The sequence below is a fragment of the Antedon mediterranea genome, chromosome 2, assembly GCF_964355755.1.
Source record: "Antedon mediterranea chromosome 2, ecAntMedi1.1, whole genome shotgun sequence".
NCBI lineage: Eukaryota > Metazoa > Echinodermata > Crinoidea > Comatulida > Antedonidae > Antedon > Antedon mediterranea.
Window position 1 is genome coordinate 19,432,485 of NC_092671.1, and position 19,870 is coordinate 19,452,354.

At 32.7% G+C, this 19,870-nt stretch overlaps 1 protein-coding gene across 2 annotated transcripts in view; it reads right to left on the reverse strand.

Moving 5' to 3' along the window:
• The window catches only part of LOC140040687 (mothers against decapentaplegic homolog 4-like), a 32,728-nt gene that overhangs the window by 6,598 nt on the left and 6,260 nt on the right, over positions 1-19,870 (reverse strand). The window contains exons 4-9 of one of the 2 annotated variants that reach the window (XM_072086797.1): positions 19,358-19,399; positions 5,390-5,575; positions 3,241-3,360; positions 1,727-1,987; positions 1,436-1,597; positions 1,056-1,239 (exon numbers count right to left, since the gene is read on the reverse strand). In XM_072086797.1, the coding sequence (XP_071942898.1) occupies positions 1,056-1,239; positions 1,436-1,597; positions 1,727-1,987; positions 3,241-3,360; positions 5,390-5,575; positions 19,358-19,399 (955 nt within the window). Of the gene's footprint in view, positions 1-1,055; positions 1,240-1,435; positions 1,598-1,726; positions 1,988-3,240; positions 3,361-5,389; positions 5,576-19,357; positions 19,400-19,440; positions 19,471-19,870 lie in introns of both variants that reach the window. The other variant, XM_072086798.1, reaches the window with a different exon arrangement.

Consider the following 19,870-nt stretch of genomic DNA (forward strand, 5'->3'; position numbering starts at 1 on the left):
GCCTCGACCACCGATGTTCCACATATTTTTTTCACTCCCAGTCGGTGCACTCTGTAATAATGTGGGTCATGGGTTAATGGATTTTACTCAACAAATGTATTATTTTTTTAGCAGTGTTGGCTGATTCGTTCGTATAGGGCCATATTTAGAATTACTTTTTACGCAATATCGTAGTATTATTTTGTGATATTTTAACATGGAATATACTGATTTTCAAAATCAAGTTTTCTAGAGAAACTCCTGTACGATGAAATGGCTCTGGGTCTACTCGGGCTTAACTATAGGGGTAGAATTTGTCGATCCAAGGTGGGTTTTTATATTAGAATTGTTCTCTTTTAATAGCTGGTAACAATGGTGTATATAATAATCTTCCATCGTAGGCACAGCAAAACAAAGCCTCTCGTAGTATCACGACCAAAAAACAATACCTTCCCATGGTATCGCGTGGGATGGCGATAAAAAACAATACCTTTCCATGGTATCGCGTGGTATGGCGATAAAAAACATTCCCTTTCATAAGAGACAACACTTCGTGCAATCAAGAAACAATGTTGCACCGTAAGCTATGAAGGGTTATGCGTGGGAACGAAGCAGTAATTAATAGCTGTACTATAGGGCCTGTTTATACAACATGCTAAATCAACACATTCATCAGTTGGTATGTAGTATAAACAGAACGTGTAATTACAAAACCATGTGGAAAGGCTACTTGAAAAGGCTACTTAAGGACCGGCTAAATTTAAAGTAGCTTTTTTAGGTAGCTTCAGTTGCCCTCTGTATATATATGAATTAGAGCACAGTGGCATAAGTTTGGTTGTGACTGACCTTCCTAATCACAACATGGCAGTTACACTGTATAAACGTCTCAGTTTAGCGGATTGATCTTCATCTGAGAAGGCTTTTGTATAAACACAGTCTTAGTGGTTTCGTCATTTTTGTTTTAAGCTTAGGCATGCAATCAATCTTATTTGTCAGACAGTGACCGTACCACGCATAGTAAAAATCCCTTTCATGAATCAAATATATATGCAAACTGATTTATAATATGTACGTACCTAGCCCTTTCACTGGCCTCTGTTCTGTGGACATTCGAAAGCTGTCCGAGACAAAATCGTTCTAGTCCTGAAGGATCTACATAACCATCAATTGTAACGGTTGAGCAATTTGATGGCACTTTAAATATCTCTCCAACTTGAGTATCCAATTCAAAATAGGCAATTGAGCACCAGTTTTCAGGACCTGAAAATTAGATATGAACATATTATTATATACAGTTATACTCTAATACAGTAAAATTTAAATCTATATTTCATAGTAATTGTTCATAACTAAACCGTACTTTCATACACTGAACTGAACAACCCGACAACTGGTAAATCTCATAAAATGTATTCCTCCCATGAAATCATCACTTAGTCTCTGCTTACTAAATTACCTGGATGAGATGAGATGGGTGTATTTAATGTCATATCTGTCTGCATTTGGTTGGCATGGTTCCAATATGGTCCAGGAGTGTTGGAATTTGGACCATTGTTACTCTGATTAAAAGGACCAGTACTACTAGGTGATGGCCTCCAGGCTGCTGTACTACCTCTACCTAGAACAAGAAATGACAATAACAAACACATTATTAGAATTTCAATATCCATATCTTTATTATTATTCTTCAAATAGCATTATTATTATAATTATTATTTAAGCAACATAACAATTTTTAAACGCTTACTTCGATTAGTAGGAGTTTGTGGATTGCTCCCAGTTGGGGAAGCCGGACCTGGTGTTGGTACTACTGTAGTAGAAGGCGATGGATGCTGTGGTGAGTTCTGTTGCAGCTGAGTGGTAGGGGTCGGAGTCTGTGGCAAGATCTGTGGTGATGGAGAAGCTTCGGCCCTGAATGCTTGTCCTGGAGCCTGGCTTTGTGCTGGGGGTCTTGGGCTTGTCTGCTGTAACACAGGGCCTGGAGGCCTAGATAGCGGTCCAGTAGAGCCTGGTAAAGAGAAAATTAATATTACTTTACATTTTTAAAATAATATAGTAAAACACGTTTTTTGTGTTGAACATCCTATTCTAAATTTGAAAAGATTTTTTTTTTTTAAATAGTTGAAAAAGTTTCTATGCTTTATCATACTTGAATAATAAGCCAAATAAAAAAATATTAATTTCAGATCCTAAAGGAGTCTGCCGATATTTCATACAATTGCCAGCTCTCCTGCTAAAATTCAATTTTTGCTGATTTTTCGGATAAACAAATATCTGATAGGACATACAAATTTATAATTTCTACTACATATAGTTTAGCCATACTTTTAAATAAAACCTCCTGATATTAAATTTTTCCAATTTTGGAGGTATGGGATTTATAAATTTCAAGCAAAACAATGTATTATTGTCAATACTTAAATACTTTAATGATTCACATGATTTTAACATTTTTTATAGATATTTGTCTACCAAATGGATTTCCTGTATGGGATAAACATTTTTTTTTATTGAATTGATAATATAAAACTTGCCAATAGACCAGGGACCGGATTTATCAAACTTACAAAAAAATTGTCTTAACTTTGCCTTAAATCCTTGATTTTGCTTAAGTCAGATTTATTAATATATCTAAGCAAAAATATTTGCTTAATTTTGTCTTAAATCTAAGACTAACAACACCCTGCCTTAAGTTTAAAAATTTTGTCTTATCTCATTTCTGAAACAGACAAATTCTTTTTTGACAACACGAGCGCGCTAGGCCAGAATATCCAAAATTTGCAAAGGCTACACTAGTGCATTTTCCGCAGTATCACAGAAGCTAAATAAGGATATCGATCTTCAGTAAGATGGGCTAGAAATTGGACGAGCAAAACTAATATTTCGGAATAGGTACTGTACGATCCATATGACTAACCAGCAGTTACTTTTAGAAAACTGTATCGCCTGCCAAGGGCTGCTGTCATTGATAAAATAAATAAATATAAACGCATTATAACCAGAATGCACCCTCTCTGGTTGGGAGTTAAAATGCGGATATAAAATTGTATAGTGCCCGCCATCGCTAAGAGAAAAAAGCTAATGCGCACACGTAATTTTACACATGCGCAAAGTAAAATTTACCTAAGACAATTTTCTGCTAAGACGGTTTGATAAATAACCTTAAGTTATTTGCTAAAATAGTTCAGCTTTAGCCAAAATATAAGGAAATACTGATAAATGCCAATCCTGGGTCCAGAAAACAACTTTAAAAATACTGACCAATTCTAGGAGATTCTGCTGGTCTTGTGGCAGTTGATGGTGGATGATAACCTGGTGGATGTCCATGGAGTGTTGAAGGTGGTGGTAGTGATTGTGGACCAATATGACTTGGTCCAGGTACTATCAAATAAAACAAAGATAAACTAGATTTGAACTCGTCACTACGGACGAGTTAGGTTATCCGCAGCGCAAAAGCCATTAAGTTTCAATACAAAATTACTTTTGGTTTTTAATTCCAAATCAATCATTGAAATTCATAAAATCGCGCGTACCTTACGCTGCGTGACTCGAAATTCGAAAAAAAAAAGTTTCTTGCACATCTACAGCTACAGGTCAATCTTATGACAAAGTTATAGAATCTTATGTTGGCTAGAATTAGAGATACGCTGCGAACAAAATTCGTGGAAAGAAAGAAGAATATAAAAAAAAAAAAAAAGATCCTGACAATAACAAGGGGTTATCCGCCAAGTGCGGATAACCAACAATTGGGACATCAGACAATAAAATGTAGGCCACTATGTAATTTCGTGTCATTTATTTGTTAAAAGCAAAATTCCAGCTCATTTTGTGTCTTTAGGATGTAAAATAATGAAAAAAATATGTTGCCATTTTTTTTAAGAGCTTAAAGGGTGGTTCCAGGTTTAAAATGAATAGTTTAAACGATATAAAATATATTCGTTTGTTTCTTGAACGGTAAAAGTTTCAATTTATATAAGCGTCCAGTGAAGCAGAACGGTCTTCCAATTTATAAAGTCAATTTTCTAAGAAAATTCATCACAATTGTGTAAAATCATTTGGAGATTCAGTTACGTTTGCTGATTTTCGCACTGACTTAAGGAAAAGCCTTCAAAATCAATGAAGCGTAACGTACACTATACATTCCTGCTGAGGAGAAAGACGACGATACATATGCGCTCTGCTGCCCATGCCTGGCATCGTCACGTGATAAGCAGATAAAGTATACAATACCAAACTGGTCGGGTCGAGTATACCCCGTCTATAATCACAACATGAACAATGTACAGTATTTGATTGAAGGTCTACTTGACCTACCGGAATGGTATAGATAATATAGCTCGAATGAGAGAGGTGGAATATTTGTAAACATAAGTATTGCTAATTTTAACAAGTGTAGCCTATAGTAAAAGGCCTGGTGGTAGTATCAATTCGCATAGGGTCTACTACACTAGCAGCTCAACTGGGCCGGATCGGCTAGGTCTTTCTACTACTAGGTCTACTTTCTTGATGCAGTAATCCGCTTTTTTGGTGAGTAAACTATTTTAGGCCTACTTAGACGATCGGGACACCATACTGTACGTGCGGACGGCTCAATTTTGCTTCTTTTTTTTTTTAAAATTCATTAAATATTATATTTTATTTCTGTTAAAGGAAAGTCTTTAAACAGTGATTGGGTTTGCTTTTGACAATCCTGGCTTTTTGTTTCACTTTGTATTTTTATGTATTCTGTTGTTATTGTTATGAGCTGATATTGAATACAGTAAATCAAATCATTTAATCAAGAGTCCAGCCAGTTTGCCGACTCCCAATTTGCCGACTCCCAGTTTGCCCACTCCCAATTTGCCAACTGGCTATGTGGATGGTGTATCAAATAGCCTAGTTGGCTTAGAATACCCTTTTGCTAAGGCGTAAACTGAAACGCCCTGTTCAATTTGGTCCATTAAATGTCTTTAGAAAAAATGGCAACATATTTTTTTCATTCCTTATATTATCAATATCAAGATATGAAATAAAGTCAAAGTTTGCTTTCAACAAAAAATATACACGAAATTCATATAAACGACATACCATCCTACACTACAACGTAAATGAGAACATAGGACATGATGATTGCCAATAATATTTTAACCCCAAATTACAACTTTTTTTCCTATTATGATATAAAACCTATTTACACATCAATTGTGCCATATTCACTTTAAACAGTTATCTCTCTAAAACTTAAAGGCAACAATTCTTTCCTATACAAAAGGCATGCTAAAATTCTAGGGCTGCTAGTTTTGGTAAATAATTAAGTAATAAAAATTAATTTATGGCACTTACTTTGAATATTTATAACAAATGGTAGAAAACATTATTATATCCAAGTGAAAGTTGTATTATATTTTAACTTGTGTTTCTTCAGACTTACCCCTAGGTTGGTGATTAACAGGTGGTGCCATCATTCGCTGAAAGTTACCTAATATTCCAGGACTCATTTGACTTAAACCTGGCATCCCCATTCCATTAGGAGCTTGATGGGGTGGATGTGATATGTTATGTTCCACTTGAACACATTCATTGGGATATTCATCCTTTACAAGACGACTTGGAGGACCTGTAAATACAAACAAAGATATTCTTGTTAACAATGGCAATTGTAGAAAGACAGACATTTTTTGTTCTTGAACTCTCATTTAAAATCTAAAATTATCAGTTACCATAGTGTCTGTTTTTCATTTGTAATTATTACTTTACATTTTTGTCTTTTTATATTGAACTTTCAAGTACAGTTAGCACTAATGACAGGTGTTGACCATCATCTGCTTTGACTAAAAATTCTTTTTTCAAGTGACAATTTCAGTTGATATTGTCCCTTTGTAATTGTACTCAAAAGACTTTTGAATAAATCAATTTCTGTCAATATCATCTCTAAATCTACTCAATGCTCAATAATTACATGTTATATGATATCATTAGCTTCTTATTTTGGAGATGTTCTGGTTGCTCATTTACTATATTCCATATTCCTCAAATTTGAATCAGACAGTTTCCACAAAGGAAATACTAATATCAACTATAGCAAAAGTGAATTATTAGTGAACACTATCTTATACGAGAGCTTAGATGAACCTTTTGAAAACTTAAACATTCAGGAACAACACTCAGAACATTGTAAGTAAATAATTCCTAAACTATTATTCAAATGTATAGTATTACACAGCGTCCCGATCCTTACTGTATATTGAATGAGTGACTCTATGTACATCAGTGACATGGCTGCAATATTTAATTGAAGAAATCCTATTGGCTATCAATGACCGATCTTTTAATGTACTTGATTGCAGCTTTCCTATTGGCTAATGAATAACTGACCGTCCTATGTTAATGTCGTACTTAACCTAACATCAATTATGAAGACAATGTAGTTTGCGGTCTAGCCTTCAATGTTGACAAAGTCTAGTTGGATACAATTTACACTAAAATCAATACATCTAGTTAAATTGGAAAGAGCTATTGAATTTAAAATAGAACTTGTTAATTTTTTATGATGATCAAATATAACTACAATATTTTTTTTATGAAATACTTTTGAAGTCAAAGTTCGAACTACGACTAAATTTCGGTTTAAAAATACAGGCGCAAGTTTTGAATTTTTTACTGGTTTTCATAGATTAAAGTGTATAGTAAAAATACACACAGACGAACTGGTAACAGTAAGCAGAAAAACCAAGTAGCTTGTCCCATGTGCAATCAGTATCTATCCTGAGTGGGTTTCCACTCAATCAACCATACACAATGTGGTTTGTGTAAATGATTCTATATTTTTGTAAATTGATGTTTTATTATATCCTTGTTCACTGCTTCATTGTAAGACTTTAGTCATCAGAATAACACTACATGCATTATAAGCACACCAAAAATAACCATACTGTGTAAATTAAAATAAATAAAACAAATTCATATTTATATAGATCAATTGTATTTATTTCTCATCAAAAATAATGTAGTAATAATAACATACATTTAAACATTCTTATTAAGAGTTGGTAAATATAAATTTTAATTGTTTGATATAAAATATTGCATAGATGTAATTTTTCAGCTTCCAGTATTTCAAAGTTTTGGATTCATTATTGCACATTTGAAGATTTTAAAGTTCTTTCTCAACTATTAGCAGCATCAGTAAAAGTTAGCTTCTTTGCAAATACAAATTGCATATGTCATTTTCAGCTTCTATTTTTCTAAAGTTTTTCTTTTATCTTAAATTCCTAACTATTTGCAGCATCAGTAAAAGTTTGAGTTGTTGACTTCTTTGTAGCACCAATAGAAAAAGTTGTTAAAGCTGCTGATTTTCCGTAACACTGCATCTGATCAGATAAAGTTCTATTTATACTGGTGTTCCTTCATCTACTTGTTTTATTCTCTTTGTAATTGTACTCAGAAGACTTCCAAATAAACTTTCTCCTTGTAAATGACAATTTTTGTCGATATCATCTCCAATTCTACTCAAAGCTTCCATAACAGCAATTTCTGCAGCTTCTTGTTCTGGAGTTTTTTCTGGTTGTTCATCTCCATCAATATCTACGTAAAAGTCTGCTTCGTCAAATGCTTCAAATTTTGAAGTTGCTGTCTCCACAAACAGAAACATGTTTGTTGATCCATTCATCATTTTAGAAATTGGTAAAGTCCTGTTGACTGGAGTACACATAGATGGACTGCTGAATTTCTCCATCTCTTTAAAGCTTTCTTTCTTTTCAGAAGTCTGCAAAGACTCTGCAGGTGAAATGACCAAAGGTGGAACCACCATTGTGCGCTTCTTGCACAAAAGAATAGGTTCTTCACATCTACCATCTAAAACTGATGTACAATGTTCTTTCTGCATTCTAACTGAAGTTGCTCTGCACATAATGTCAAATAAATTTGCTAGTCCTATTTGCAGTTGTTGCTCAATTGCTTATCAGAGACTGACTGAAGAACAGGCTTCTCTCATGTCCTTTTATAGCACAGCAGCTAGGTTCGGGTTAGCGTTCAATGTCAGTTTAATTACGGTCATCTTATTGGTTAATGTATCGCTGACCGTTCTAATGTTGAAAAGGCCGAGACAAATCAATACATTAATTATGTTGTAGACCATGAACTGAAGTCCAGTTCATTAATATTAAATGATGATCAATATCAACCAATGAAAATGAAGCAATCACTGTATGTGATTATAGTAGTAATATTGAAATAAAAATGAAATGAAATCATACAAACTGTACGTTTACTTTCTAAGATTACTAGTTTATCAAACAGTCAATGTTGTGTGTATTAAAATCCAAGTGTTAAATTTACATCATATAATTAAGCCACTTCAAGAGTGCATACCTCCGCCTACTGTAACATTCTTCTACATAAGATTTAGTCTCCGGAAAAATGGTGTGTCTTAATGCTGTGTGCGACTAATTTTACTACAAGCATGTGTATGTAAGTTTGGTGTGATGGTTATGTAACCAGCCTTTCAACTAAAAATAGCTTCAGCTGACTATAACAATAGAACAGCAATGCGAAAAACATACGAATTTGAAAAGAAATAGTTTTTTTAAACTACCCGCATCAAAAAACGTGTACATTAAATCTAATTGTGTTTTAAAATTACCAACCACAAATTATAATTCTTGCCTCTTGAACAAAAATAAAGTTTTTTAGACAAGTAGTTCTCGAGAAAATGCAATTTTAGTTTAGTCTTTACTTGCTCACCGGCTTTTAAAAATTCTCCTATCTTTTAACACTAGCAGGTCTGAAAATAATTCTAAAATGTGGTCCAGAATTAGGACCGTGGTCCAGATTGCCTCCAAAATGTAACGGAGTGGTCCTTGACCGCATATCTATCTGTATTTTCATTTTGGGAAAGATTTTGTAATTACGTTTTGAGTATACTGTACCTGCTAACAAACAAAAACACACGATCGATTTAAACATTTACTTCCTTGACGGAGGTAAAAAACAACTGTCTTCAGTAAAATATGTTTACAGTTTGTTAACAATTTAATAAGAGAAATGATGAGAATTTAACAATTTCTTATGTGACTATGGTGCATTCATTGTAATACTAGATTGGATGGAGCACTTTGTACTCCTCAACTGTGCTGAGACTTGCAGTCTTTTATCTGGAGTTTAACAGACATTTTCAAATTATGAAGAAGAAAAAACAAATTTCACTTTTGATGTCCGCAGACAAATTTCTTTTCATTTTTAAATGTTTGAGGTACTGTAAACTACTACTGAAAATCGATTTAAAAACATTAAACAAATGCAATTTTTGACTCAAAACGTTTTTGTTTAAAACCGGTTACATGCAGTTCAATGTTCATAAAGACTTTTGAAAAAAAGAATAAAAGTAGTTTAATCAAAAAGTAAATTCAATTAAAAAACACAAACTGAAAATATTTTTTGATTTTACTATGCTTTTAATGTGTATTGAGACTAAATAAAAAGGTGATTACCTTTAAAGTAACATTATATGTTTTGGCTGAATTATATCAAATCCATTTTGTTTTTAATTTCAAACTAGGTACTCAATTTTACCGTTGGTCCATTGTACAAATTTTATAAATTGATGATTCTTTTAAATATAGCTTCCCACTCAAAATGAAAATTACTGCAGTGTTTGCTTTTCTTCTTATTGGAATTTCTAAACACTGGCATCATACTGTATTTTAAGAAAGTCACATTTTATAGATATGTTGAGACAAGCAATCTGTCTAGGCACAGCATGTTGAAGTAACGCTAGTAATTGAAACAAAAGTGTTCAATCAATCAATCAATCAATCAATCGTTCGATTTATATAGCGCCATTCCAACATTCATTGAGCAATGTTCACAAATTTTCTGTAAATCACATTCTATATGAAAACTTCTATATAAACTTGTTGAAAACTCAAACAAAATTAAAAACAATCCAACCGAACAGTATTAATTCCATTATTGTTTCATCAAATGCAGTAGATTTTGTAAACTACATATTAGTACATCTTTGCTATCCTAAGATCGAATCAATGAGTACTAACTATTAACACACTCTTTATATAGAATAACAGTTTGGTACGGGCTAAAATTCCATGACTTATTGCAGAAATCCAATTGGTTAATTTATCACTGACCGATCTTTTAATGCACTTGATCACAGCTTTCCTATTGGCTAATGAATAACTGACCGTCCTATGTTAATGTCGTACTTAACCTAACATCAATTATGAAGACAATGTAGTTTGCTGTCTAGCCTTCAATGTTGACAAAGTCTAGTTGAATACAATTTACACTAAAATCAATACATCTAGTTAAATTGGAAAGAGCTATTGAATTTAAAATAGAACTTGTTAATTTTTTATGATGATCAAATATAACTACAATATTTTTTTTATGAAATACTTTTGAAGTCAAAGTTCGAACTACGACTAAATTTCGGTTTAAAAATACAGGCGCAAGTTTTGAATTTTTTACTGGTTTTCATAGATTAAAGTGTATAGTAAAAATATACACAGACGAACTGGTAACAGTAAGCAGAAAAACCAAGTAGCTTGTCCCATGTGCAATCAGTATCTATCCTGAGTGGGTTTCCACTCAATCGACCATACACAATGTGGTTTGTGTAAATGATTCTATATTTTTGTAAATTGATGTTTTATTATATCCTTGTTCACTGCTTCATTGTAAGACTTTAGTCATCAGAATAACACTACATGCATTATAAGCACACCAAAAATAACCATACTGTAAATTAAAATAAATAAAACAAATTCATATTTATATAGATCAATTTTATTTATTTCTCATCAAAAATAATGTAGTAATAATAACATACATTTAAACATTCTTATTAAGAGTTGGTAAATATAAATTTTAATTGTTTGATATAAAATATTGCATAGATGTAATTTTTCAGCTTCCAGTATTTCAAAGTTTTGGATTCATTATTGCACATTTGAAGATTTTAAAGTTCTTTCTCAACTATTAGCAGCATCAGTAAAAGTTAGCTTCTTTGCAAATACAAATTGCATATGTCATTTTCAGCTTCTATTATTCTAAAGTTTTTCTTTTATCTTAAATTCCTAACTATTTGCAGCATCAGTAAAAGTTTGAGTTGTTGACTTCTTTGTAGCACCAATAGAAAAAGTTGTTAAAGCTGCTGATTTTCCGTAACACTGCATCTGATCAGATAAAGTTCTATTTATACTGGTGTTCCTTCATCTACTTGTTTTATTCTCTTTGTAATTGTACTCAGAAGACTTCCAAATAAACTTTCTCCTTGTAAATGACAATTTCTGTCGATATCATCTCCAATTCTGCTCAAAGCTTCCATAACAGCAATTTCTGCAGCTTCTTGTTCTGGAGTTTTTTCTGGTTGTTCATCTCCATCAATATCTACGTAAAAGTCTGCTTCGTCAAATGCTTCAAATTTTGAAGTTGCTGTCTCCACAAACAGAAACATGTTTGTTGATCCATTCATCATTTTAGAAATTGGTAAAGTCCTGTTGACTGGAGTACACATAGATGGACTGCTGAATTTTTCCATCTCTTTAAAGTTTTCTTTCTTTTCAGAAGTCTGCAAAGACTCTGCAGGTGAAATGACCAAAGGTGGAACCACCATTGTGCGCTTTTTGCACAAAGGAATAGGTTTTTCACATCTACCATCTAAAACTGATGTACAATGTTCTTTCTGCATTCTAACTGAAGTTGCTCTGCACATGATGTCAAATAAATTTGCTAGTGCTATTTGCAGTTGTTGCTCAATTGCTTATCAGAGACTGACTGAAGAACAGGTTTCTCTCACGTCCTTTTATAGCACAGCAGCTAGGTTCGGGTTAGCGTTCAATGTCACTGTTTAATTACGGTCATCTTATTGGTTAATGTATCGCTGACCGTTCTAATGTTGAAAAGGCTGAGACAAATCAATACATTAATTATGTTGCAGACCATGAACTGAAGTCCAGTTCATTAATATTAAATGATGATCAATATCAACCAATGATAATGAAGCAATTACTTTACAGGTTCAATTCAAGTACTTTACTGTGAATAATAAAACCTTGTAGTAGTAATATTAACATGCTTTTTAAAAGCAGTACTGTATGTACATTTATTTATAATACTGCAGTTTTTTCTCTTACTTTCCAATTTTTTTTATTGCAACTTAAGAGTTAATTTTCTGTTAATTAACATTATCTTATTTATTAGTAATTACAGGAAAATTATTGGGAAAACTGAACCAACAGCAATATGTTTTAAAATATCCGACAAGTTTATATAAAGAGTTTTAGGCAAGAAATTTAAGAGTTTATCTATCCTATAATTGACGAGTTAAAAATTCAATTAACTGCAAGTAGTGTACTGTACATCTCTATGCACTTTAAACTTCTAAAAAAAAATATTTTAAAAAAGAATACATTGACCAAGCTACTGTACTCTAGCTTTCGAAAAATGACCCAACAAACTTTCAGTCACAACTAATTCGGTATACCTACAGTATCCTGAATTTCAAGCTCCTCCTATTCTTTCAAAAAAAATAATATGAGTTTTAGGACATTTTATGGTAAGCTTCAATGCGCATAGTGAGCTGTAAATGTTGAAGTTGCCTGATGAATATAAACACAGACAAACATGGATGTTTATCCGACGGGAACATATTACTTTTTCGGACACACTAATATTCCAAAATAGGATAAAAAAAAAAATAAATTTCAAGTAGATTGACAATTACTTTGTTATTTAATTTAGTTAGACCAAATGTGCTGTATCGCGTCTGCGTTGGATTCAACTTCTGTGAGAAAAATGAAATAGGTTGCCAAATTGTCAATGCGTTGTTGTAGTATACCCCCTATGGCCACATCTGAAGCGTCAACCATGATACTTAAAGGTGCATCTGGCTGCGGATGGGTGAGAAGTGTAGCACTTGCGAGGGCGACTTTTATATTATTGAATCCCAATAAAGCTGTGTCGGTCCATACCAGATCCTGTTTCTTACCTGCCCCAAAAAGTAGAGCTGTGACAGGTTGTAAAATCTGGCCACACTGCGGTATAAATTGCCTATAAAAGTTAATAAGTCCAAGAAATTCACGTAGTTTGCGTAAAGAAGTTGGTTGTGGAAAGTTTTGTATCGCTTCGACCTTTACTTGAAGTGGTCAGACATCTTGCGAATCAACATGATGTCCAGAAAACTCAAGTGACAAAACTCCAAATTGACATTTGGCTGGGTTGAGAACAACGCCATACTCATTAAGACGTGTGAATAGTTGATGAAGATGAGTTTTGTGTTCCTCGGCGTTGGAACTTGCAACAAGCAGGTCGTCGATATAAGCATAGCAAAAACCCAATCCACGAGTTACCTGATCAATAAAACGTTGAAAAGTTTGTGCGGCATTGCAGAGGCAGAATGGCATCCTAACAAATTCAAAAAGTCCAAATGGTGCAGTAATTGCTGTTTTATGAACATCAGCAGGTTCAACTGGTATCTGATGGTAAGCTTGGACGAGATCAATTTTAGAAAATATAGTGGATATATAGTATATATTGTTTATGATGCTAACAATACTAATCAAACATTTACATAGTGCCAATTCTAAAACGATGATCAAAGATCCTGAAATAAATGAGTTTTTAAATTAATCTTAAATAAGTCAAAAGTGGATGAAAGTTTTTCAAAAGAAGGGAGTTCGTTCCAAAGAGAGGGTGCAACTAAAGGAGAGGAGCATCCACCTTAAGTCTTAGTCTTGAAACATATACAGTAACAATGATAAAGAGTTCATGAAAATACGTATGTTTGTTCCTCTTCCCTCGAAGGATGTTCCATATCATCATAGCAATACTTCTGATACAAGATGTTCACAACATTTCTTTCAGAAAAATATTCTGTCCTACTACTGTACGAGAACATTATTTCAATATGATGGCCATTTCTTTATCAAATTGTCTGTTTTGAAATTCTGGATAAAAACATAGATCTATAAGACACTGCTTCTCATAAACTCTCTATCATACGTATACAGTACACACAAAATAAGAAAGTAAGAACTATCTTTCATTTTCAGCACAATTTTATTCATCATTCAATATTTCTATTATTGTTTACAAGATTTTCAATATTATATAATCAATAAATTGAATACAGCAGTAACATTTACTGTATACTGTTTAATAGAAATAAATTGTTTGTTTTGTTAGGAATTATATATTATATAAATTAAGTATAAATTTGAGTTGGTAAAATTGCATTTTTAATTACTATATAAAATAGAATATTGCATTACATTATATTGTATTATCAGCTGTCATACAGTACTGTAAGTCCTGTCATATTGCAAGAAACACTACTGGGTCATTCCATGTCAAATCACCCAATGGGTTAAACCCTACTTTCTTCAAATTTGCTCAAATTTGGTTTTTGGGTTATATTTAGCTAAAAAACCTGAAATTTTTAATTTGAGCGCCATACGACCAACGGTTCGCGCGCTACGCGCCGTCGTTTCTTCGCGATTTTGCGCAAAATCGACGCGGCAGGCTATACTTAAATGACCTTATCTCCATAACGTGTGGACCGATTTTGTTGTGACGGGTATCTTTGGAAAGCTAATTGTTAAAGCTATCCAAATCTTCCATTTACTTTTGAGATAGAACTATTTAAAAGATGTATAACTTATTCTATTCCATTTGACCTAGGATTTGACCTTGTGGGACAAATTTTTTTTAGATGAAATTTTGTGAAAATTATCTCCTACATGATATTTACATAATATAAAAAAATTGGAGATATATTATTTTTTGTTTGCTTTCTAGCTCATTTCAAAGTTGGCTTACTTCAACAATTCTGTTATTTCTATACAGTGTAGATGTATTGTCGACATTATATCACTACCAAATTTACCTCTTAATACTATGGGTGTCACTGTCAGATTATTTAAGACTATAACAATGCTTTAATTATATTTTCATGCTCCATACAAAATAATTATTACTTAGGTAAACATCTGTACACCATTTGACTACCCCATTAGGTTAGCCAAGGATGTACCATCAGTTTATGGCACTCTTTTCACACTTTCAAGCAAATTGAATCTTGAATTTTTTTTGTTTGATGATATAAACTTTGAAAACATTGATTGTTCTTTGCTGTTCATCATTATTTTACATTTTTGTTCATTGTATTTTGTTCACTTATTTCTTCACTCATAATTAGGCTATAATTACGTTATAAACGGCATGGACCGGGGTGACGATACGTGGGTTGGGGCAAGTAGGGTCCAGTCATTTCAAGTAAAAATACCACTTGCCCCGGTCCATGCCGTCTAGCTGCCATTTTATGCAATTTTAAAACATTACTACAATTTTAACATTTTTATAAAAAATGCAATATAACCGCATAAATTTATAGGGCTATAATTACGTTATAAAACGGCATGGACTGGGGTGACGATACATGGGTTGGGGCAAGTAGGGTCCAGTTATTGCATAAAAATACCACTTGCCCTGGTCCATGTCATCTAGCTGCCATTTTATGCAATTTTAAAACGTTACTACAATTTTACGTTTTTGTAAAAAATGCAATATAACCACATGATTTATAAGGCTATAATTAGTGGTGGTATTTTTCAGAAATGAGTGGACCCTACTTGCCCTAACCCATGTATCATCACCCCGGTCCATGCCGTTTATAATGTAATTATAGCCCTATATATCATGCATTTATATTGCATTTTTTATTAAAAAAATTTAAATTGTAGTAACGTTTTAAAATTGCATAAAATGGCAGCTAGACGGCATGGACCAGGGCAAGTGGTATTTTTATGCAATAACTGGACCCTACTTGCCCCAACCCATGTATCGTCACCCCGGTCCATGCCGTTTATAATGTAATTATAGCCCTATAAATTTATGCGGTTATATTGCATTTTTTTTTTAATGTTAAAATTGTAGTAATGTTTTAAAATTGCATAAAATGGCAGCTAGACGGCATGGACCGGGGCAAGTGGTATTTTTACTTGAAATGACTGGACCCTACTTGCCCCAACCCACGTATCGTCACCCCGGTCCATGCCGTTTATAACGTAATTATAGCCTAATTATGAGTGAAGAAATAAGTGAACAAAATACAATGAACAAAAATGTAAAATAATGATGAACAGCAAAGAACAATCAATGTTTTCAAAGTTTATATCATCAAAAAAAAAAAAAATTCAAGATTCAATTTGCTTGAAAGTGTGAAAAGAGTGCCATAAACTGATGGTACATCCTTGGCTAACCAAATGGGGTAGTCAAATGGTGTACAGATGTTTACCTAAGTAATAATTATTTTGTATGGAGCATGAAAATATAATTAAAGCATTGTTATAGTCTTAAATAATCTGACAGTGACACCCATAGTATTAAGAGGTAAATTTGGTAGTGATATAATGTCGACAATACATCTACACTGTATAGAAATACCAGAATTGTTAGTAAGCCAACTTTGAAATGAGCTAGAAAGCAAACAAAAAATAATATATCTCCAATTTTTTTATATTATGTAAATATCATGTAGGAGATAATTTTCACAAAATTTCATCTAAAAAGAATTTGTCCCACAAGGTCAAATCCTAGGTCAAATGGAATAGAATAAGTTATACATCTTTTAAATAGTTATATCTCAAAAGTAAATAGAAGATTTGGATAGCTTTAACAATTAGCTTTCCAAAGATACCTGTCACAACAAAATCGGTCCACACGTTACGGAGATACGGTCATTTAAGTATAGCCCGCCGCGTCGATTTTGCGGAAAATCGCAAAGAAACGACGGCGCGTAGCGCGCGAACCGTTGGTCGTATGGCGCTCAAATTAAAAATTTCAGGTTTTTTGGCTAAAAATAACCCAAAAACAAAATTTGAGCAAATTTGAAGAAAGTAGGGTTTAAAATGTCATTTTTTTTGGGTGATTTGGTATGGAATGACCCTACTGTATAATAGAATTATTTTAAATTCTGATTTGCAGCATCAGCACCAATAACATTTTTTCTTTTAGTGGCTATAGTTTGCATTATATGATCAGATAAAGTTCTATTTACACTGGTGTTCCTTCATCTACTTGTTTTATTCTCTTTGTAATTGTACTCAAAAGACTTCTGAATAAATTGTCAAATAAATTTGCTAGTGCTATTTGTAGTTGTCGATCAATGGCTTATCATGGTCTGACTGAAGAACAGGCTTTTGCAACATTCTTTTATAGAGCGCTAGACACGATCGGTAATTATTCAATGTCATTGTTTAATTACAGATCTGATTGGCTAATGTGCTGCTGACCGTTCTACATGTTAATGTCGTACTTGAACCTATATCGCTATATTTTTACTACAGCACAATAAAGAGTTTGGTGTCTAGCCTTCAATTATTAAATTCAATTGACACATTAGTAAAACAAATTAATACATTTATTATGTTGTAAACCTACCAACTAAAGTTAATTAATATTAAATGAGGAGAAAATCGAACCAATGAAAATGAACCAATCTTTGTGGTTATCTTCACAATGTGACCTTGTACATTTTGATTCATTGTGATAGAAACAAAAGGGATTCACAATTAATTCATACGAACTACTGTATACTGTAGGATTACTGTATTAATACTTAAGTACAGTATCCCTAACATAATATAAATTTTTTTTTATTGTGGGTCTCACAACATGAGTTTTGGAAACCAATCAGTTATTTAAAGGAATCGATAAATAATATTTATATAATAAAATAAATAATAACAAATACAAGCAAAACAATGCATATAGTTCAAGTCATCCATGCAGCCTAAAGTTTATTTTGAAAGACTTTTCATTGAACCTAATCACAACTCAGGGGTTAGGGATATTACGTTATCAAATTGAATGGAATTGTATATGAGAAGGTTTTAAAATATATTTGAAAATCCACCATCTTGTATCCAATTTTATAGTTAAATTTGTGTCTAAATTCACTAAATTCATCATGTTTTGTTTGTTTTTTATATGAATTGTTACTATTGCACATATCCATCCACATGGGGGGGGGGGGGGGGGGGACTTGCTTCTAATGATGTCATTCTTTAGCGCTTCATGCACATAGCCTCTAAACGCTTTACATAATTACCCTGGTTATGTTTGGATCAAATATGAATGGAAATATACTCCCATAATGCAGCCTTAGCACAGTTGTGTTTTGACCTTACTAGGTACCCATTTGTACACCTACAGTAGGTGGAGAGAGGCAAACGTAAGCAAAATGTCTTGCCAAAGGACACAAGCAATGGATTTGAACTCCTGATCTCATAATAAGTAGTCCGACGTCCAACACACTGCACCACTACCATCATTTAGATATCGCAACAGCTGGGTTCAGTGCATGTGAAGCCATTCAATCTGCTGGTCACTACTGACCATCCTACATTTATGATAATGTTGTTTCCGCTCAATACAATGTATAGTAATTGCTGTGGCACAGTTTTTACGTTAACAAGGTCAAACAAATTACAATTACTGTATTATGAAGCACAGATTGATAAAACAAATACTACAGTATCATCAATGAAAATCAATATACTCTGGTCATCCATGAACTTTAACATTTGTAAATGTATTAATATTAAATGAGGGCAACATTCAACTAATTTAGAAATAAGTATAGAATGAGAGTTATTTAATAATAAAGTATTTGGAAACTCTGACCTTGCATAACAAAAATGTATTCATCCTAATGACACAGACAAGAAGTTGAACAATCAATAAGACCAGAGAATCTTACAATAAGAGGTATACAGTAGCTAGCCAAAAACAAGCCCATATAATATTTGTTATGTGGCAATTGTTTTAACCTTCCTGAAACAGATCATCTGATGTATTAAAAGAATTAAGATTTTTGCAGTATATAAAAAATATTCTTACTGTATAGCTGTACCAAAAAAATAAAATCATTTTCATACCATTCAGAATTTGACAGTGAACTGTTCCAAAAACATACTTAGGTTTGAAGTCAAGACATTTGAACATTGATTGGACAGCAAGGCTACACATACTGGACAGGAGTTAAGGTCAATAAGGGTTTGTTATTGATAAGAATGAATAGAGTAATACACGCCTTCAAAGGAACTGTAAAAATGTAGTACACCAACACCAATGCTTACACGAAACCCATCCTCCATCAAAAGGACATACAAAACAGTACAGTACTGAGGTGCATATATGTCATTGTCAGTCAATTTTCCAAAAATTAATCAATACAAACAACCATATATTTTTAATTAACATTGAAGTCTACAAGTAAACTCAATCCAAATTTTATATTACATAATGGTATGGAAAAATATTTAAAAAAGGTAGTGAATCATAAAGTGCACAGTATTATATGATTATAATTTTAACTTACCTGTATGGTGGGAATGGGGATGAAGGGTTAATCCTGATAAATCTAAAATATATAAATAACAATATAATTAATTTGTGGCTTACCTGTTTGTTGAAGGGTTAATCCTGATAAATCTAAAATGTAAACAATGATATTATAAATTAGCCCAAATAAAAAAATAAATAAATGACCCAATGTTTCTATGAATTATCTCCCAGCTATAATAGTTGGCTTTCATGGGTTTAGAGTGTTACAATATAGTACAGTATATTATAAAGAAAAACAAAACTAATTGTGGTGTACACTATTTTTTCTATTAGTATTTAGTGAATATTTTCTAAACACTTCAGGATTAATAATACAGTAAAATATTTATTTTTCAGGTTAAACAAATTTCAATATACATTTGTTTTTTTATTTTACACAATCATTCACTAATGCAGTAAATGGTCTGTGATTAAAAGTCTTTCTCACAACATTTGTGGCACATGCAAGGGAAATCGGACATAAGTCGCATTTGTAGATTTGTAGAGA